Here is a 23498-nt window from a genome sequence, read left to right as displayed (position 1 = left end):
AATCCTGCAGCGCACGCTAGGTCCCCCTGCTCAAGCCAGCGCATGTCCAGACCCGTCTGAAGTTTGCCAGTGACCATCTGGATGATCCAGAGGAGGAATGGGAGAAAGTCATGTGGTCTAATGAGACAAAAATAGACCTTTTTGGTCTAAACTCCACTCGCCGTGTTTGGAGGAAGAAGAAGGATGAGTACAACCCCAAGAACACCATCCCAACCGTGAAGCATGGAGGTGGAAACATCATTCTTTAGGGATGCTTTTCTGCAAAGGGGACAGGACGACTGCACCGTATTGAGGGGAGGATGGATGGGGCCAACAACCTCCTTCCCTCAGTAAGAGCATTGAAGATGGGTCGTGGCTAGGTCTTCCAGACCCGAAACACACAGCCAGGGCAACTAAGGAGTGGCTCCGTAAGAAGCATCTCAAGGTCCTGGAGTGGCCTAGCCAGTCTCCAGACCTGAACCCAATAGAAAATCTTTGGAGGGAGCTGAAAGTCTGTATTGCCCAGCGGCAGCCCCGAAACCTGAAGGATCTAGAGAAGGTCTGTATGGAGGAGTGATCAAAATCCCTGCTGCAGTGTGTGCAAACCTGGTCAAGAACTACAGGAAACGTATGATCTCTGTAATTGCAAACAAAGGTTTCTGTACCAAATACAAGTTCTGCTTTTCTGATGTATCAAATACCTATGTCATGCAATAAAATGCAAATGAATTATTTAAAAATCATACAATGTGATTTTCTGGATTTTTGGATTTGGAGGGGTGTCCCAATACTTTTGGCAATATAGTATATGTGAGAAAGAGGCTGAATATTAATAACTTCTGTTTTGTAGGTTTAACAATATTTCCAAGTATACCTTGTTGGGGAAAATAGGATTTACCAGCTATTAATAAACACACACTCACAAACACACAACATGAATGTCTTTTTTGTTTATTAGAGTTGATTGGCACCAGTGTACCATAACTGAGTTTTCATTTTGCTACATGAATTTCTCAACAATCTGTACCATTCTGTGGCCAATCAGAAACAGGGAGGGCGGGGAAAAAAGAAAGAAGAGGACGAAACGCTTTCATTGGTCCTATCGTATTCAAAGACTTGCTGAAAGGCTTTGGCACCTTTGCACTTCTCATCAAGAATGCCCAGATTTAGAGTCTCCAAAACGTATTCAAGTCATCGGAGTCATTCTACAGTCTTCATCAGACAACGTCATGCCCAAACTATTCATTTAAACACATAGCTTATATTAAGGAATGTACTGTTGCAGTCAGCAGTTTAATGCCATTTAACACTTGGAGTCTCATATACGTATGGCCTGTGGGTTAACATACAATACAATGTGAAGCAGGTTCACCTCAAATGATTTGATGTGGATGCTGTATACTGGCATCCTTTACGTGTGCAGCAAGGCTTAAACCAGTTAAGAACTGCAGTACTAGTTACATACTCATAGAGGGCACTAGAGAGTATATCAAGCTGTCGTTTAGTCAAAACTGTGCTGAACTCTATTAAAGTGCCATCAACATGGATTCTAACTCCAAACTAATAAATATGTCTTAAAGTCAAAAGACATCGATTACTATAGCCAAGCTTTATATCAATCGGGAAAAATCACAGAAGTCAAGCAAAATGCACCGCTAAACATTTCTCAGTATTTACCATTTCATAATTAGTATATTTAAATAGCGTGGTTATTATTTTTAGACTCCAGACGCTATTAGTGTTCCATATAATCGGCTTTAAAAATATCTATGCAACATTCCTAATCGCTTTGTTTGGATCAAGTACACGTTTTAATAGTCACTAGATGCTTTTTGAACTGCAGTGCCAATTTGCAGACTTGCTCGCTCACGTGAGGTTTAGAAATACAGAACGCTAATAGTCGCCTTAGACGTGGCATCGGATTCACCCTTTACAAAAGATGCTTCAATTCAGTAACATGCAACCCCGATCCTTATTTCTCAAAAAAGAATAGGAAAAACAATAAATAAAAATGCTAGCAAATTGTGTTGTAAACAAACATAACAACATGTATTTACAAACAGAAAAAGGCAAAATATAAATGTACATTGGAAAAAGCTGCCATGGACTCCTTCAAACTGAACGGCACTGAGTAAGAGGGAGTAACTAGTGTTTCACACAAGCAACAAGCAACAATACAAACACGCCTGGCACATATTTTAGGATCAGGAATGATAGAAAACCATCTTATTCGTGTCTTGTTTGTGGGGGATTAAACAGCAGACACGTCTTTCTCTGCTACAGCAAACACACATTCTGAAAGATCACACTTTAACTGCACAATTATTGGCCAATCGAGACCGTTTGCTTGTGATGGCACAGAGCGAATCTCACCAAACCTGTCAAGATCATGTCAAATTTCACCCCAAATTCTAAAGAAATTTTAAGGGTAACGCTTTACAAAAAGGTCTAGTTTGTTATTAGCTAACACAAACTAACAATGAACAGCATTTATTAATCTTAGTTAATATTGATTAACATTATTTAATGCTCTGTGAATTAACACAAACTACTGTATTTATATGAACTAATATTAACGAAGATAAATAAATGCTTTAAAAATACATTTTATTCATATTATTGCACTAATGTTAGCGAAAGGGATAGTTCACTACAAAAAAATCTGTCATTTACTAACATTCATGTCGTTCCAAACCCACAAGCCTTTCGTTCATCTTCATTTCAACACAAATGAAGATACTTTTAATGAAATCTGAGCTTTCTGTCCTTCCGTTGACAGCTACGCAATAAGCACTTTGACCCTTAAAAAAGTCCATAAAGAGATCATAAAACTAATCCATATGAATCAAACGGTTAAATCCAAATTTTCTGAAGAGACAATGATCGCTTTATATGATGAACAGATTTAATATAGACTTTTAATCCACATATAAACATTCATCAGTGAAAATAAAGTGAAGCACAAACGTGCTGCGTAACACGAGAATTAACCTCAATGGTTCGAGCAGAAGCTCAAATGTGATGCGTAACGTGAGAATGAACCTCATTGGTTCTTGAGGAAGCTCAAAGGTGATGCGTAACACGAGAATGAACCTCATTGGTTCTTGCAGAAGCTCAAACGTGATGCGTAACATGAGAATGAACCTCATTGGTTCGTGCAGAAGCTCAAACGTGATGCATAACATGAGAATGAACCTCATTGGTTCGTGCAGAAGCTCAAACGTGATGCATAACATGAGAATGAACCTCATTGGTTCGTGCAGAAGCTCAAACGTGATGCGTAACACGAGAATGAACCTCATTGGTTCTTGCAGAAGCTCAAACGTGATGCGTAACACGAGAATGAACCTCATTGGTTCATGCAGAAGCTCAAACGTAATGCGTAACATGAGAATGAACCTCATTGGTTCGTGCAGAAGCTCAAACGTGCTGCGTAACGTGAGAATGAACCTCATTGGTTCTCGAGGAAGCTCAAAGGTGATGCGTGACACGAGAATGAACCACATTGGTTCGTGCAGAAGCTCAAACGTGATGCGTAACACGAGAATGAACCTCAATGGTTCGAGCAGAAGCTCAAATGTGATGCGTAACATGAGAATGAACCTCATTGGTTCTCGAGGAAGCTCAAAGGTGATGTGGAACACGAGAATGAACCTCATTGGTTTACGCATGTCAAGCTTGAGCTTCCGTTTGTAATAACTGATGTGTAAGTTGATAAATATTTTTATGAAAAATTAAATCTGTTCATCATATAAATATTAACATATTGTGGCTCTTCAGAAAATTTGGACTAAACCGCTCAATTCATACCGATTAGTTTTATGATCTCTTTATGAACTTTTTGAAGCGTCAAAGTGGAGGGACAGAAATCTCTCAAATTTCATCAAAAATATCTTCATTTGTGTTCTAAAGATGAACGAAAGTCTTACGGGTTTGGAACGACACGAGGGTGAGTATTAATGACAATTTAAATTTTTGGGTGAACTATCCCTTTAACAAATGTGACCTTACTGTAAAATGTTACCAAAATTAGATTTCATTCCACCAAACATATGGATGCATTTGGAGGGAAATGTGCTTAGTTATGAAAAAAAGGCAAATAATAAATTAAATTAATAAATTTTTTTCTAGTTTTCTTCTTAGTGTGCAATATAATCTGGACATATTTTCATGAGATTCCCCCAAGAACAGTTTGGCAGCCCCAGTGGTTGAGTTATCGGTTTAAACCTAGTTAGTTTAGTCGAAACACTAGTAAGAACATTCAGAAACAGGGCTGTGGGGACTTTTAAGGCTCTTTTCTTAAAGGTGGAGGAGCTTATTTAAGGATTCGCATACAATGAGATGTGTTTCTATAGATGTTATGATGGGTCAGTGAAGTTTAATACAGCTGTTATTCTATATACCAATATTAGTCTGATGGGATATGCTTAGCTCAGTCTTGATATGTAGTGTAAATAGCAATGACCTTCATTTACATCTTCATTTATAACATGTAAATAAACTCAAATGAGTAAGGGATAAATAGTGTCGGTTTAGATCAAATGACAAAGACAGGCAGCAGAATAGACCCAATAAATCAATAGCGGCTGAACGAACAAAAGCCTTCAGTGTGAACAAAACTTCCTGCTCATTTCTGCTAAAGGCTCGGGTGAATCTGTCCCCGTTGAGGATGAAGAATACATCAGGCTGTTTGCTCGTCTACCCTGTATGTGTAAGAACTTCACAGTAAAATGCTGTAAATAGCATGAATGGTGGTCAGGAGCCACCGAATGTGAGAGCACAGGAAGTAGAAGTGAACGTTGTCAGTGACGAGGTGAGGATGGAGATTTATGTCTGAATGTCATGCTTGTCGGTGAAGGTCTATGGAATGTCAGCGTAATATAGTGTTGGACTACAAACTAGAGTGATAGTGAATAACACTGTGTAGTGTACAATTGTAGCAGAAGTTATAACATAAGAGATGGGTAATTGTGCAGTCCAGATCACCTAAATCCAAAAGATGATGACGTTCAGGTTTACCCAACGACATCCATCTCTCCATCAAACCAGCATTATGGATTCTTCTGATGAGACGACAAGAGCTACCTTAATGAAGTATCATTGGTTTCGCAGAGAATGGATGGAGTGTATGGAAGGATGGAGGAGAGATGGAGGATTTCTAGGGTTGCTCTTCTTTTTTCTTTAGGGAAATGCGTTTCTTCCTGGCTGCAAGCATCTCGTAGAAGGGGTCCACACTCACAGCAGATCTGCAACAAAAACAGAAGATCAGGTCATGTCCCATACTCTTATTTGCAGAGCTGGCATATATTTCCTATTTAATCCATTTAATCTATATAGCCTAATGTATCATATTTGATACAAATTTCTATGGCCTCTAAATGATCAACAGTATCAAAACTTTGCCGAAAAGCCTGTTGCACACAATCTACTACACGCCTCCTGTCATCTGATTGATAGTTTTTTAAAGGGGCCATAAATTGAGAAATCAACTTTCCCTTGAGCATTTTGATATATAAAAGGTCATGGTAATATAAGAATATCCTGTAAGTTACAGAGCTGAAAACTTCCTTGTTAGTCAAAGGAAAGCTTTTATTGAAAGCTGGCTCCACAAACGCTTGATCTGGGAATGTGCCACCCTGTGACATCAGTGTGGTGAGAAACCGCCTCAACAGAAGAAGATGAACGCCTGATTCTGAAGCTCCGCCCACCGATTTGTGCATAGCTTGCTATAGATAAATAACATAGGCCTGCGTGGAGCTAAACCGGATCGAATTTCCAAGCAATAAACATGCTGCATAAGCTTCCTTCCTTCCCCAATATTATGAATGCAATATTATGAACTTTATTTTTAAAGGGTTAGTTCACCCAAAAATGAAAATTCTGTCTTTAATTACTTATCCTCATGTCGTTCGACACCCGTAAGACCTCCGTTCATCTTCGGAACACAAAGGAAGATATTTTAGTTGAAATCCGATCGCTCAGAAAGGCCTCCATTGGCACAATGCACGGTACACTTTTAAGACCCATAAAAGGTACTTAAGACGTCCTTACGAAGTCCATCTCATTACAGTGGTTCTATAATAACTTTATAAAGCGACGAGAATAGTTTTTGTGCGCAAAAAAAATCAAATAACGACTTATATAGTGATGACCGATTTCAAAATAATGCATCATGAAGCTTCGAAGCGTTATGAATCAGTGAGTCGAATCATGATTCGGATCACGTGTCAAACCGCCAAACTGCTGAAATCACTTTACTTTGGCGATTCAAACTGCTGAATCGACTCACTGATTCATAACGCTTCGAAGCTTCATGATGCCTTGTTTTGAAATCGGTCATCATGATATAAGTCGTTATTTAGGGTTTTTTTGCGCACAAAAACTATTCTCGTCACTTTATAAAGTTATTGTAGAACCACTGTAGTGAGATGGACTTTGTAACGACGTCTTTAGTACTTTTTATGGGTCTTGAGAGTGTAAAGTGCATTGTGCCAATGGAGGCCTTTCTGAGCGATCGGATTTCAACTAAAATATCTTCATTTGTGTTCCGAAGATGAACGGAGGTCTTACGGGTGTCGAACGACATGAGGATAAGTAATTAATGACAGAATTTTCATTTTTGGGTGAACTAACCCTTTAATGAATATCCAGCTCACGTGGGGAAGACATTGCATGTTTGTTTCTTCAATTCACCGCGGATTCATTTGTAAACAAAATACTGGATTTGCAGACAGGATGAGATTACATGAACGAATGAAGCAACACACTTATGTGAGTAAAAATTTTTTTTATATGTGATAGTATTGCATTGTTACAGATCGTTTGATATCTATTGATTATGTGTACGTGTCTAACCGAACATAACTTAGCACGCTTTATAATCCTTTATTTGAGGTGTTGTTGGTTCATTGTGCTGCGATTCGTGATCATATTGCAAAGCCCAACGTCCCGGGGCTATGTGTTTTCCAGACGGGCTACCAAAACGTATCACCGGCCTGCCGACAGCTATCTTAAAAAGTGAAATAACATTCCTTTCTTGATGTGTATTGTTCACTCTCTTGACTTGATATTTGAAGGAAAAATTAAATCGCATAAGTTTTGATCATGCTGATTTGTCTGACTCTGCAGTAAGGCTTGTGTGTGTGTGTCAGTGATGCACGGTTTGCGGTTATATCCACCGATCGGGCGGGCCAAGTAATAAAAAAATAACATTCCAATTAATTGCGTTTTAAATTATGTATTAAAACTACAGATCTTTGGTCATAAACATTTAAAAATCATCTTACTAAAGCATATTATTGGCAGATACAGAGTGGCAACTGATATTCATATGATTTTATGCAAGTATCTGCTATACTACAAATATCTCACTGATTTACATTACAAGCTATGTAAATAATCAGCATCTGCAACAAATTTCATATTTTCCTCAGTTTGGGTCTCTAAATAAATAGTTATTTTTCCACCTCGAGTATGAGCTGCATATTCTTACAATATCATACCATATAAAAGCCATAAAAGATACTCAAAACAAAACACATATGCAACACAGTTTTTATTTTAGAAATTTTATAGATTTTGTCTAAAGGTTCAATACATTTTTCCATTTAAAAAAATTTTTTTTCTCTCTATTGTTTCATGTCAGACTTTACAAGGCTAAACATAATGTTGGGGAGGGACATATTGGAAGGCTTGTAAGAGCAAAATTTACATTTCAAATATTTGTATCTGTTATTTTTGGTGCCCTGAGGAATACACTAGCATATACACAGCTATTCCCATCAGGAAATGCAAATATACTTCAGATACACGCAAATATTTGTCGGAGGCAAACATTTTCATTTGACCCCCTTTGCCAGGTCCCCTTTTGAACGCCTTGTACTCTGAGATCTTCATAAATCCCTTGAGTATCTTCATTCAGCTGTCATTGTTTACTCACTTGATGCTGTGTATCCATTCGTCCTTTTCCTCTGGGGTGGGAGCTGAGATCCGGTACACCATGTGGTTACCCTCCACCACACGTCCGTCAGCCTCGGTCTTACACGCTTTTATCAGCTGCCCGCGGTTATTAGGGATGTACAGCTCAAAACAGTTCTGCACACAAAAAAGAACACCATGAACAAACAAAGCCCACAAACCGTTTTTGATGCTGCCCAGCCCGAATGGTAAACACAATAATCTGTAGTTGATCTATGAAAAGTATCATGGAAACTGTTATATGAGATTAGCTGCATTTGGCTTACTGGCTTTCTGGGATCTTCGACCTCTCGAATGCTCAGGTTCTCCAATGGGATGATGCCTCTGGGCTCCTTGTCCTAAAGACACAAACACTTAATAAATCAGGCAGTCCAGTTAAACCATACACTACCATTCGAAAGTTTGATTTATGCGAAATATAAATCTTTTGTAACATTATAAATGTCTTTACTGCCTATTTTGATCAATTTATGCTAATAGTATACAGTACAAACAATTATTACATGGCTCTTTTGAATACTTGATTCTGATTGGTCAACTGCAGCATTCTGTGGTCAAATAATTTTGACAATGAACTGTGTAATTGACTGTTGTCCAGTTCATTATCCTTCTAAATAAATGGCTGATTATCATATAAACACATTTGCTTGTTATATACAGCCATTATACAAAAGTATTTCAAAGAAATGTTATTGACTTACTGTTGTGTACTCAAAGTAATAGAGGCAGTTATCTGTCAGAATGAACCACCGTCTCTTCCATGTTTTCACACGACCTCCTGTGGAAGATGGTTACACTAGATTAGAGATGTAAGACAGGCTTTTTAAACAACAAATTAATCATTTCCTGTGTCAGCCTGTAAATGAAACTGCACAGACACAGCAAGAAATATCCACACACATATTATTAGTAGAGTGAAAACCTCGAAAAACCCAAATAAATTCCTACTATACTAATTTTAAATTTTCTGCAGATTGGTAAGTGATGTTTGCTACTAGTGCAAAAATCTTTAACAAGATGCTAGTGTGTTTTGACTGGTTGCCTGCTTACAATGCCACTTGTGTTGTTTTGGTTGGTTGCTAGGTGGTTGTTTACAGGTAGGGATGCACCGATATGAAAATTTTGGCCAATACACCGATAACTTTGTCTGGCCATCACCAGACCAAGCTCAATCTTTTAAAGGGTTAGTTCACCCAAAAATGAAAATTCTGTCATTAATTACTTACCCTCATGTCGTTCGACACCCGTAAGACCTCCGTTCATCTTCGGAACACAAAGGAAGATATTTTAGTTGAAATCTGATGGCTCTGAAAGGCCTCCATTGGCACAATGGCACTTTACACTCTCAAGACCCTTAAAAGGTACTAAAGATGTCGTTACAAAGTCCATCTCACTACAGTGGTTCTAAAATAACTTTATGAATCGGCGAGAATAGTTTTTGTGCGCAAAAAAACCCTAAATAACGACTTACATAGTGATGACGATTTCAAAACAAGGCATCATGAAGCTTCGAAGCGTTATGAATCAGTGAGTCGATTCAGCAGTTTGAATCGCCAAATTTCAGCAGTTTGGTGGTTTGACACGCGATCCGAATCATCATTCGGCTCATTGACTCATAACGCTTCGAAGCTTCATGATGCCTTGTTTTGAAATCGTCATCACTATGCAAGTCGTTATTTAGGGTTTTTTTGCGCACAAAAACTATTCTCGCCGATTCATGAAGTTATTGTAGAACCACTGTAGTGAGATGGACTTTGTAACGACGTCTTTAGTACCTTTTAAGGGTCTTGAGAGTGTAACGTGCCATTGTGCCAATGGAGGCCTTTCAGAGCCATCAGATTTCAACTAAAATATCTTCATTTCTGTTCCGAAGATGAACGGAGGTCTGACGGGTGTCGAACGACATGAGGGTAAGTAATTAATGACAGAATTTTCATTTTTGGGTGAACTAACCCTTTAAGATTGAACATTAGTCTGGGGAGTCTGCTCTGTATTTTCTACTGCACAAGAGGCGTGATCAACGGGCATAGTTCAAATGACTCCGTACGCAATTAGATAGTCCTTCAACCAATCAGAGCAACCAATAGTGGACGCCAGGTGGATAAGCCGGTTTGTGATTGGTACCTACAAATTTGTAACAGAAGCAGTATAGAAATATGTATAGGTTTCCAGCCTGAGCTGCAGGGCGAAATCAAATCGCCGGCAGATCGGGCTGGGTTTACCCAGTCTACCGATAACTGACATATTGGCCAATAAATCTAAATCCATTTTTTATACAATTTATGAGAGCCTGATTACAAAAACAAAAGTCTCACCATTAAAAGCTATGCCCTAAGCACACAATTATAATGTTCTCATTACATAATGTTATGCAGCGTTTACGACAGACTTGCTTTGCACATGTACCACTTAATATTTTCCTTTTTGAAGTGATTTCAATCATATTTCAAGGAATTCAAAAACATAATGGCGCAAAGGTCTCAAAGGTCTTCACGGCAACCCGTCAAAATAAAAGTTCGGATTAACGTGAAGAAATTGACAGAATATATTAGGCTACTGTTGTACAGTAGATTTAGCTACGTCTCTATGTAATAATAATTTGTCTCTACTAATAATAATAATTATACCTAGATGGTTGCTTATTTTTCACTTGATCTTTTTTATAAACAATGTTTACTTTTAAAAAGCATACAGCCTTTAAATGTTTATGTATTATTTACTTAAAATTATTATCATCATAAATAATAAACGTATTAATTTAATTTAAAAAAAGTATATAGTTAAATAAATGTTTTGCTGTATCCGTTCCTTTATTAACAAGACACCAATTTTAATTTCATTAAGAGAACAAAATGTTTAAAACCAAATGCGTTACATTAGGCTGCAGGTAAGAAACTTTGTTTGAAATATGTTTTTGTTTAAAGTATCTGTGCATTGGACAAAATAATTTTCTTTACCTAATACTGTTCCTTAACTAAAAAGACACCAAGGGCATTCAAGCAGAAACAACAAAACAACAACAAAAAAATGCTGATGGCTTGCACGCACTCACAGGAAGTAACGACGGAGCTCAGTGTTTTGACTGAATAATTAAATAATTAATAATTCAATTTCTTTATTATAAAACCTTATAGTATGTCTCCTGAACACTTTCCATATATGGTGCGCGTCTCACTGTATCATTGTGTGATACTTTTGTATAATTTTGTAGCCTGGTCGCCATTCACTGCCATTATATGGATAAGCGCGTACAGGACGTTTTTTAAAATTTCTGCTTTTCTTTGTTAAAGTCTCTACAGCTAGTGTACTTGAATTTTATTTATCTGCAACATTATGCTGTAGAATTACAGTTTTGCACAATAAATGTTCTCAAAACTACATACAACGTTTCTTTCTTTCTTTAAAAAGAAAATACATTTTAGCAGTAGTTTAGCTTTCCATAGGATCTATGTAACTTGTTCTGAAATGGTTCTATTATCATTTATATATCGCGATATATGTTGTTATCGTAAGACGCTGCAATGTATATCGCAGTATGGATTTTAGGCCATATCACCCATCCCTACATGGAATCAGCAGAGAGTTGACGAATTTTACACACCATGCGCCTCAGCACTTGGCCCGCTCTGTGACTTTACGTGGCCTTCCGCTTCATGGCTGAGTTGCTGTTGTTCCTAAACACTTCCACTTTCCAAAAATACTACTTACAGTTGACCGTGGAATATCTAACAGGAATGAAATTTCAAGAACTAACTAATTGCAAGCATTCACTTGTCCGAATAAAAAATTTGCATGGAGTCAATGCAACATAAACACAACCCAAACATGCATGCACCTTTTACACACCATCTGCAAATGTTTTATTGAAAGTAATCTATTAAATGCAATTAACCAATCATCTAATAGCAATAAATCTGAAGTGTCTGTATATAATATTGTTTTATGACTTTATAGGGCTTGTTTTGTTTGTTTTATGGCGAGATTGGTTTATCAAGCCAATAAGATACGTTTAGCTACAACTTCCTGTTTATTATAAAAATGTGCTATTAAAAAAGGTCTACAAATGTATAAAACTGATCAGAGATCAGGTAAAAACTATACAGACTCTTGTTCATGGTTCTCACAGATCGACCCTAGTGGCGAACCTGGAATTTCGTACAAAGCCTTGTCTCCTGAAATTGCGTCACTTTGCCAGTTAAATATACGCTCGGAATCATTGGTTTGAAATAAATGATTCGCAACATTTCGAAGCAGTGCTTCAATACTGATCACGTAGTAAAGTAACAGCACACATCTCTGCAACAACACGCATGATTTGAGGAATCAGTCATGTCTGAAGCACAAACACTACAATAATAATGATGCTGTCTGTACTGTAATAAGATCGTTCTGTACTAATCTAAGTGGTCCTTCCCTACGAGTTGCTCTAGTAAGGGAAAAGAGGCTGTACATACCTCCTGAAGGGTGAACAGCACCAGCAGCAGAGGAGAAATCACAGGTCAAGCAGAGCAGGAGCCAGAAGAGATCGGAAAAAGGGAACGGGGGAACGGGTCACAGGAAACAGAAAGAAAGAGGAGAAAGAGACACAGGGAGAGGGAAAAAGATTCAAAAGCTTTTAGTGCTTGAGAGATCACAGAGCTCGCCATGCAGAAAGAAAGTAAATCTTCGGAAGTGCCAAACACATTAGAAGTGATGTTTCGCTTGGGGTTTTTTTAGGAGAAAAAAAAAGTGCTAAGCGCAGCAATGAAACAGAATATCATGCAATGACAATGATGAAAAACTTTGGTTAAACAGAAATTCTCCTGGCGCACGTCAGGAGGCACTCACCCAGTTTGAGGAGCCAGCCTTCTCTGTCAGGGTTGAAGAAAGTGTGTGTCAGGTCATTCCCATCATCCTCTGGGATCTTAAAAGGCTCGTTCTTAATGCTGTCATACAGATTCTGTAGGGAACACTCACATTGTTTATAACAGCATTCAATGTGAAGCGTTATTATAAAAAAAAAAAAAAAAAGGCTTCTCAAGGGTCGTTCACACGGATAGCAATTTGGAGCAACATAGAGACCTGAAGTAGGCCCTACGAAATGGTTAAATAAAATTGTAGTCATTTTTAGTAATCAAAAAGCCGGTGTAATTCATTGAAATCGTAAAACGTACATCATTTAATATTACATTTTAGGACCATATGAAATCCATTTTATTTTTTCCCCCAAATTCTGTTTTTTATAATTGATTAAATTGTAATAATCAAAAGGCCAGTCTAAATAATGAAATGTATAAACTTTAACAATTTAATAACATTTTAACCAAAAAATGGGCCCCATTTTTCAGAAATTCTGTGTTGTCCATTTTAATTTAGCTGGAATTATGATTTTATACAAATGTATCAAAAACAGTGGTAATCAAATGAAGGTATAAAGCATTAATGAATCTTTTAAAAAGTAACAAATGAAAAATGAACAAATACCATTGATTTTGTTGCCAAACAAAATGCTGCACAAAACAGGCTTACCATTAAAATTGTGTGATATTCCTTACAATAAAGTTAATCATTTTATTAATAATATTATTAGTACATTCACACAGAGAACATGCAGACTTCATATTTAATAGCAGTCATTTTGCAGTTTAATATTCAGACACTGGTCCATATCACGATTTGAATAACTGTAAATGTACTTATTTGTAAATGTACATTTATGCTTTTAGCAGAGGCTTTTTCCAATGCGATTTACAAGAGGAACACAAGCAATTTGTCAAGAGCCAACAATATTTGTAATATACAATGCTAGGCTTATTTGACAACTATACATTAGGAAGCGAGCTACAAAAAGAGAAATCCTTTTTTTTTGTCAACATTGTCAGTGCATTGTCAACCGTGACATTTTGTGTTATACTGTAAATTCTATTTTTATGACTGGATTCCGTGATTTACACATCACAGAAATCATAGGGCCCTGCTGAAGTCTTTAGAAAGAAATGACACAGTTCACCCTTAAAAAGTCATTAATGCTGATGTATTTACATAATATCATTTTTATTACAATACTAATCACCCAAGAAATAATCACGTTCACACTCACTCTGAGCAGGTCCTCTGGTAAATCTCCCCCGTCATTGATGCCTCTGTTCATGACGATGAATCGCTCCACCGTGGGCTTGTCCCGCACATTGGGGTTGTGCAGACTAGTGTTCAACATGATGATGGAAAACGACAGCACATAACAGGTGTCTGCGGGGAGAAGACAGAGTCTTGACACATCTATTTAACGAAACAAAATACTCCTGAATTGCAGCAGCAAAAACTTGACAAGTTTGACAAGTGTTTGACAAGTTCTTAGTGTGTCAATGTTCATGACTTAACCCTTAATCGCCCCTCAAGTAGGGTTTACGTTTGAGTCCCTTGGGGTCAGATAGACCCCAAACTTTTACAGAGCGATTGCATAAGGAAATATAATTTTTTTACATGGAAAACTATATATCATTTTTTTTATTTACTTCTCAACTATACATTTATGCTGTGTTTTTGTGGGTATTTGGTAGTTTTTTACCTATTTACTGCACAAATACTTAACTATGTCATAATTTGGCTCATTAAAAATCATTTTTTTTATGAAAAAATCACTTGAATGATGATCTTAAATAAATATAAATAGTTTTTGGACATTGCTCTATGTGTTAGGGATAGAATACCGCCATCTGTAGGTTTGTGGAAAAACTTTAGGAATTATAGTTAAAGAGAAAGAGAGTGCAATGACCACATTATCCAATAGAGGTCCATAGGGAAGTTATGCAAAAGTTAAGCTGCCTTTCATCTTTCTTTTATTTGCCCTTTTCCCTCTCTTTCTCATGATTGTTCCATGTTGCATTTGTGCTCTAGTATTTGTCCTTCATTTATGTATGGAATTTTTTCAGATTTATGCCAGTTTTGTTGATTTTATTTGCCAGTTTCTATAAAAATGCTCTCTGTTGCAGTCACACATGTGTGTGTTTGTGTGCGTGTGTGTGCGTGTGTGTATGAGACAGAAAGTTCGTTCCACTTTGTGTTTATGCTCTAGGACCAGATCTTGATATAAATGTAGACATTTTCAGATTTATACTGGATTTAGTTGATTTTTTTTTTACAAACAAAGTGAAAAAAAAAGCATTTTTTACATTTTCCCATTCATTGCCAAAATCCCAAAAAATGCTCCAGACACCTGTGTTTGTGTTTGTGTGTGTGTGCGTGTGAGTGAACATGCTTGTTCCATATTGCATTTGTGCTCTAGTATTAGTACTTCATTTATGTATGAAATGCCAGTTTTGTTGATTTTATTTTCCAGTTTCTATAAAAATGCTCTCTGTTGCAGTCACACACATGTGTGTGTTTGTGTGTGTGTGCGTGTGTGTATGAGACAGAAAGTTCGTTCTACTTTGTGTTTATGCTCTAGGACCAGACCTTGATATAAATGTGGAAATTTTCAGATTTATACTGGATTTAGCAAAAAAAAATTGACAAAAAAAGTGAAAAAAAATGTATTTTTTACACTTTCCCATTCATTTTCAATGTGGGGTCAATCTGACCCCGAGGGACTTAAACGGTAAATTTTTTTTTACACACCTTTAGAACAACCAAATCAAGCCCAGATTTTTTGTGCAAGTTTAGATAGATTATTTAGGAAAAGTCACCGAGTCTCATGGCCCTGAGATGAAGGGAACACTTTTAAAAAATGGAGGAAAAGTCCAGTGGGGTCAGCTGGACCCCAAGGGACGATTAAGGGTTAAAGGGATAGTTCACCCAAAAATGAAAATTACCCCACGATTTATTCACCCTCAAGCCATCCTAGGTGTATATGACATTCTTCTTTCAGACAAATACAATCAGAGTTATATTAAAAATCTCCTGGCTCTTCCAAGCTTTATAATGGCAGTGAATGTGAGCCCAAAACTTGAAGCCCAAAAAAGTGCATCCATTCATCATAAACGTACTTCACAGGGCTCCGGGGGTTAATAAAGACTTTCTGAAGCGAATTGATGGGGTTATATAAGAAAAATATCCATATTTAACATGTTATAAAGTAAAATATCTAGTTTCCGACAGACCACCTTCCATATAAAACTTATGAAGAAAGAGTAACGCCCTTCTGCATCCGATGTTATGCATTGCGTCAGTTACGCTTTTTTCATAAGTTGAATATTCGCTGCTATTATAAAGCTTGGAAGAGCCAGGACATTTTTAATATAATTCTGATTGTATTCGTCTGAAAGAAGAATGTCATACACACCTAGGATGGCTTGAGGGTGAGTAAATCATGGGGTAATTTTCATTTTTGGGTGAACTAACCCTTCCAATCAGCAGTCTAACCAGACACACTTACTCAATTATGACTATATTGAGCCTCTTAGAATCAAAACTATGAAATAACACAAATGGGAACTATGCTGTGATCAAAAGCATGTGAAACTGCTAGTGTACATGTAAGATGATGTGTTTTGTATTGTTTTTGGGTTTCTTTTTCCCTTTTTCTTAGTTATTCTTGGAAGCATCATCGGACCAACACGGCTGTCCAATACAGCGTCAACACGCTATACACTATGAGTGACGTTCGACGCAATGAATGACGTTTGACGCATAATGAGTTATGTTCGACCAATCCGCTGACGTGCCGGCATGTTAAAAGGCCCCAGTTGTGGGCAGTGAGCAGATCAGCGCGAGCTCTCACTCATCTCTTGTGTTTTTGAGCAGCCTGTAAAGTCTAGAGTACCATGATTATCTGTTAACGTTTGCTTTGATGTTGTTTGATGTACTATTATTACACTAGTTCTGTCTGAGAGAATGCGTGCTTGCGCTAGAGTTGTATTGTGTGCAGGTGTTTTGAGATCAACGTGCCACACGCTGTTGTTCAGAGACAAACGCAGTGTGTTAGATACTCTGTAAAGTTTTGAGACCCTTGTTTAACATTAGTTGTTGTTTTGAGTTTGTTTGCTTTACTTTGTAGGTAGGTAGTTTTTTTGCAATGTTAGTTAGATAAAAAGAGAGATCGCCCTCAAATGCATTTTTGTTTTTGTAGTAAGTGTAGTTTATTTATGGCATCGTATACGCTGAAGATTTCGGTTTTGTTTCTACATTTTTCTTTGTGTAAATTAGTTAGTTGGTAGGTATGAGGTTAATCCATATTGGGGTTTTGTTTTGATTATTTCATTGATTTGGGCGTCTCTTGTTATTAGTGCTTTACTTTCCTATGTGTCTTTATTCTTGGTTTGTGTTACCTCTTTACACTTCCTGAAATAATAAATAATCTAAACAGCACTAATTTTGGTTGTTTCTGTTGCCCGCACACCTCAGCATTCACATTTGCGTCATCATCCCTTGTACACCTTTAAGCACATAACAGTGTGTGTTCATGTTTTTCTATCCCAGTGGGGACTTCAACCTGAACGCCCACAGACTCATGGGGACTTGTGTCACTGTGGGGACCTACATTTTAAATCATACAGAATGAGTTTTTGAAAATGTAAAAATGCAGAAAGTTTTGTGTGATGGGTAGGTTTAGGGGTAGGGTCAGTGTAAGGGGAGAGAATATACAGTTTTTACAGTATAAAAACACCTATGGAGAGTACCCACAAAGATAGCGAACCAGACGTGTGTGTGTGTGTGTGTGTGTGTCACCTGTGCTCTGGAAGACTCCAGGATTGCAGTGACAGTATCTCTGTGCAAAGGCCTCCATCATCCTGTCGATTTTCTGAGCCTCACCTGGCAAGCGGAAACTCCACAGAAACTGCCTGCATTGAGCAGAAATAGACGGACGCATCATGAACACAAGCACAACACATAACTGTGTGAATACTTGAAACCGTTTTGTATTCATAAACACCCACAACAAAATGAACAAGATATTGCTAGATCACCCTCTATGAAGAAACATGCAGAAAAGTCAGGGTTATTATCGTTAACTAAAACTAAATATATATAAAAAAACTATTTCTGTTAATTGAAATAAAGCTGAAATAAAATAAAATATTAGTTTAATTATAATTAGAGATGTTGTCTTGGCAATAAACTGAAATAAGTACTAAAATTATTAACTGGAAATAAATAAAACTAAAACTGAAATGAAAATAAATTAAACCTAAAAAGTAGGGCAGCGCAATATATCGAAATATCGCAAATGTTCATATCGCAATATGCATATCGCAACGGCACGCAATATCTGAATGATTTTAATATGTTACTTCAACATTGTGAAAAGTGTACGTTTTAGGTTGACGCATATAGCAGAGAATAGACTGGGCACACAGCTGTTACTTATGTGACTTGCTTGACATTAAAAAGAGTTATTAAATGCAATAACTTGCAAAAAACAACTCCTTGCAGTCTTGTGCTGTCTGTTGTCTGACACACACACTGAAACGTGCGCACAAGCTCCCTCTCTGAAAGCGTGTGATCCCTTCAGTTCTGTTTCGTGCCTTGTTACACACTCAAACTGTCAAATACACATACAGTTATGTCAAAATTGCTGTCTTGATGAGTATTCATGTAAACACAGTCGGTTATGCTTTAAGTGAACGATATCAGTTGAGGAAAGAAACCGAATGCGTGTCAATAGGATCCGTGCATTAGGTCTTAAAGTGACAGCCTGCTACTACAGTAAACTATACAGTAAACCTGCTAAAACAGTAAACCTGCCGCTGTCTGTCAAAAAAAAGAAAAAGAGAAAATCACTCAGTGCTCTTGGCTGAATAACCTTTGTATCAGTGTATATTTAATTAATGTGAAGACTGCTGTTTTTAGTTCTTATTTTTAATAATAAAGATAAATAAAAATAATCGTCCACCCCTAATTCAGGTGACTTGTTGTTCTTGATGTTAAGTTTTAGGTTGATGTAACTATATATTACCAAGTCAAGCAAAGATTTGTTGGTATTTAAATATTGGCATTGCATTTTTTGTTTGTACAAAAAATTACATTGATGTTAAAATTATAATGTCAGATTTGTGACATTAATTTTTTGCTAATAAATATGACAAAAGCACATAACAAAATTACTAAAAATAAAACTTTAATTAAAATTAAAATCTAATTCAAAATATTAAACAAACAAACAAAGCAAAAATAACACTGAGGAAAGTTACAAAGATAAAAGTTGCTGATTTACCGTAGTGCTTGTACCAGGTTCAGATCTGTGAATTCGTGAAGATCAACAAAAGCCTGCAATACTTTAATATTGAAGTCATCCCTGAAAGAGAAAGCGAGAGATATATTTTAACAACATTAACAAAATCTCTGTTTTAATCGCTGATCTATAATATTATAAATAAGAGGTTTAAGTAAGCTTGTTGCTTTATCGGTTTGCAAGGTTAAACCCTCTCAGAAAAGTGTCTTTAAATTCATCTCAAATGCACCTCTGCTACGTCTTTGCCCATTATATGCATTGATTTGTATACAATTGTTTTAAAAAAAAAACAGTTATGCACATGCATAGCTTATATGTTATTCTACTTCTTTTTATACCAATTGGAAACATCTTTGTCTTACACAGTCACAAATGAAAACAAAATAAAAGTCACTGATATAATGCAGTTGAAGTGCGAAGTACCTTTCACCCAAATAGTCTCCTATTGCAGTTTTATTGAGTCCTTCTCCTTTGTACAGAAACTGAGCAATGTCCTCTGGAGTGTGTCTGAGAAGCTCATTCTCCACTAGGAATACAATGCCCTGTGAAAAAGAGGAAAATATTATGAGATTTGAGTGATTTTTACCATAGACTGTATAAAAGGACAAAACGCTTCCCTGCCATTGACGATATTTTCCGGATTTCTGTGTTCTCACTGTTATACGGTATGCACTATTACACATCTCCTGAACGAGTACAGAATCTCCTGATCCGAACACAGATGAGGAAGAAGCAGAACGAGCGACATTTATAAGCAGATGCATATGAAAAATAATGCGAATGCGATCTCATCAGTAATAAACAGCATCTAAATCAAAATGGATGTGTTATTGAATGAAATGTCGACCCAGGACAAGTTATAGGACTGAAGCTTTGAGGTGTTTTCATCGTTATGAATCTGATCCGGATGTAACGTTAGTCTTTGACAAAAACGCCATTTTCTTAGCTTACTCAAAATGTTGCTTTTTTCATGACACTTACACACATTCAAATGTTGATAAAAAAAAAGAATGCATGAAGTGAGAATAAAACAGAGTCAGTTTTTTCTTTTGATATATTGCATGTTCAGATATTCACACTGTGGGTCATGAAACTTGACAAAAACGCTGGTTTCATTTCATGTTTGTGTTCATTTAAAAGAAATCGACTATGTTTGCGATGATACTCGACAAGATTTTGTGTGAATGTTCGTGTGCTGTGAATGGGTGCGTAGTATTACTTTTTTAACTTCACATTTAGGAGGGCTTACCTTTTTCGGGTCCATGTTGAATTTTTTCCTTCCCATGGCCACATGTCGACTCTTCTGTAATGTTTTACTATGAAATAAAAGACAGAAGATCAATATTGTTTTCAGGTGTGAAATACAATGCCTCACTTTGAGTGTCCAATGAACCTACTGAACACAGCAAGGAGAGTTCAAGTTCATGTCAATGACTGCTCTGTTCACACAGCTACTGATAACGTGTGTGTGTGTGTGTGCGCATTTAAAGAGCGTTATCTATCAGAGAAGGCAAATTGGAGAAAGAGAAAAAGCCCAAACACTCTTGCATGAATCAGAAGCATGTTCCCAACACTATAACAGGTGTAACTCTGAGACTAACCTGCCCTCTGTGCTGGTCTCCAGCCCCTCCACCTCTATAATGGCTTCTCTCAGCTCTTCCTTCAGCCTCTGGATCTCCAGAAGCAGCGCTCCTTTCCTGCGCCGGATCTCCTCCAGCTCGGAGCGCTCCTCTGGGCTCAGGTCCGCTGGGACTGCGAAGAGAAAGAAAGGAGGGCGAAATGAGGTCACAGGGACTCTTGTAGGAAAGGAACTGAAAAGACTATTCACTACACCCAGGCCTCTTTCACATGAAACCCCCGTTTCTCTCATCTTCCTGCTGCACTTGACATCCCGTAATTGCTGGCCTGTGTCTAATATCATTCACTTTATGATGTGAGATGGAAACGTAATCAGGATTCAGGGCCGTACACATGCACACGAACTGTTTCGTTTACGTTGAGATTCTCTGTGGACTAACAGACGACTCTTGCGACACCAGCGGGTGTTTGGAAGCTTTAAAGAAAGCAAGCCAGGACAAAACAGAGCCAAACCCACAGGAGCTCAGAAAGCAACGCCTGCAGGCAGAGACACATACTCTTGACGTTCTTCGGAACAAATTTTCACAATCTTCAGCCCCAAAAACCACAAATGAATAACTTAAAAACATGACACTATTAGCTTCTGCTTCAGTGGTATACAATGGGGTCTAAATGCTTCTATTTTTTTTAAAAAGAAAACACATTACAAACGGACTTTATAAGCATGACAATTTGATTTTGAACTTGAATTTATTTCATAAATCCAAAAATATCAACCCCATCAAAACTTTCACCCAACTCCACCCATTTCAAGCATTAAAATAAAAAATAGACTTGTTTTTGAAACAGCAATTACAAAAAAAATCTAAAAGGGTAACGATTAAATAAAAACAACCTGTCAATTCAGATGATATCAGTTTCTCATCTGCCATTTGTACCTATATTTAAAAAATGTATTTGCAAATCCTACATTCACAGATACATAATAAAATCTGTTTTTTTTTTTTTTTAAAGAAAGTTGATAAAATAAAACATGAATCTTAGAAGGTCTCAATATTTAGGGTGTGTCTCTTCTTGTAATGACAGCAGGACTGGAGCTACATGAACTAAAGCTGATGATCATGTTCTCCTGGAGGATCTGAGATGATCCAAAGAGCATCTTGAGCTTCAACAGAAGAACATCTGACTGTCTGCAAAAGAGTCCACATGACCATTGACATCCATTTACTTACTAAAACATACAGGCTTTCCTCTCAGACATCACTTGTGGCCACTACTGTACACCTGGTTAGTAACATAGAAATGATTGTGTTTTCAATGCCCATCTTCCAGAATAATTAAATGTGCAGACTAATGATGACAAATAACAAGCATTTCACTCGGTGTGCCTATGTTAAGTTCATAATTGACTACAAATTAAGTTATGACAAATCTGTATGTGCTTAAGAACGACAGAAATGCTGTTAAAATCCAATTACGCCACCCAAAAGATGTATAATGATGAACAGATGAAGACTATGACAACATGTCTGTACGAGACTTATGAAATACACAATGTTGACATGAATTTATTCAGCCTCTGATAAACGCAAAGAGACACAATACAGATGTAAACAACCGAAGGAGGCCGAACACGAATGAATCCAGAACAATGACTGGAGATGGGCAGCTGAATGATGTATTAAAGCTGCAGAAATGAGACATGTGACAACAGACTAATGACATTAGGTTTAAACCCTTTGAAATAGCAAAACCATCCTTCTACGTGAAGCCTTTGCCAGGCTCATATGAAACAGTAACGTTACGTGATGCGGCACTAAGCACAACGCTAAACCAGCTTTACTTACTGTAGTCCAGATCATCCATTTTGGGGGCTTTGCTTTTAGGCATATATGTGTCGGAATCGAATGTCATTCAATAACCGAGAGATAAGGATATATAAAATATACCCCACACAAACGAAAAGGAAATAAATAAATAACTAGGCGGAGGACCGAACGGGCTCAGACAAAGGAGGAGTTGAGAGCGGAAGTTGCGCCTGTCAGCTAAAGAAAATCACGACCCGGAAATGCGGCCATCTTGGTAAGGGCTAGTTCTGTTTAGTTTGTGAACAAAAAAAGGTGTTTCTTAAAGTAGTTTAGATTATTAGATAGTAGTACTCAAGTACGTAATAGTAGAAGATCATTTTTAGTTTTAACACATGTAATTCAGTGACGTTACAACCAACCGAGTTAGCGAGGTAACAGTAGGCTAGTTGTAACTCCAACAGTAGCTAAAAACGACCATCAATTTAAATTTAAACTCGAATTTATTTTGCAAATCAATACCCCCATCAGCACCTTCCTCAACTCCATCCCGTCTCAAGTATTTTAATTCAAAAAGGTACAAATGTGAAAACACCCAATTAGAGCATTAAACCAAAATGTTCTCATATGGGTTGTTGACGTGACATGGCATTTTCACTGTCACACAAGATAAAAATGAATACAATTAGTATTGTCATTATTTAAAATGCAGTAAATGGTTAAACATCTCTTTGTCTTAAATTGACCTATTCATATAAAAACTGCTTTGTCTTTAGAATTTTTTTTTTTGCCAAAAATTGTCATATGGTGTGACTTGAGCAAGGTTCACTAAATTACAACTTTTATCAATTAAAAAAAACATACAAATGTTAATAAATACCTCAGGCATAATTATACAAGTGTCTATTTTAGTAAATTAATTTTTTTTTCATCCATATATTTCTAAAAGCGTAGGAATTTGATACATTTTGTCACTGAAAATCATGTCTGTGTGACACCATATCCTGATT

General features: G+C 37.0%; 1 protein-coding gene across 1 annotated transcript; it reads right to left on the bottom strand.

The window, feature by feature from the left end:
- Positions 1 to 935: 935 nt before the first annotated feature.
- cyth2 (cytohesin 2) lies at positions 936 to 22698 on the bottom strand. The gene is made up of 12 exons (XM_079836869.1): positions 22531 to 22698; positions 20707 to 20857; positions 20355 to 20421; positions 19529 to 19647; positions 19088 to 19168; positions 17602 to 17714; positions 14036 to 14184; positions 12784 to 12895; positions 8658 to 8734; positions 8223 to 8294; positions 7919 to 8073; positions 936 to 5225 (listed from the first exon to the last, which is right to left on the bottom strand). The coding sequence occupies exons 1-12, from the start codon at positions 22595 to 22597 to the stop codon at positions 5138 to 5140; spliced, it is 1251 nt and encodes a 416-aa protein (XP_079692995.1). The 5' UTR covers positions 22598 to 22698; the 3' UTR covers positions 936 to 5137.
- Positions 22699 to 23498: the final 800 nt, after the last annotated feature.

The sequence above is a fragment of the Gobio gobio genome (genome assembly GCF_949357685.1).
Source record: "Gobio gobio genome assembly, chromosome: 15".
Taxonomy (NCBI): Eukaryota; Metazoa; Chordata; class Actinopteri; order Cypriniformes; family Gobionidae; genus Gobio; species Gobio gobio.
The sequence above is the reverse complement of the archived record's forward strand: the minus strand, read 5'-3'. Positions and strand labels throughout refer to the sequence as shown.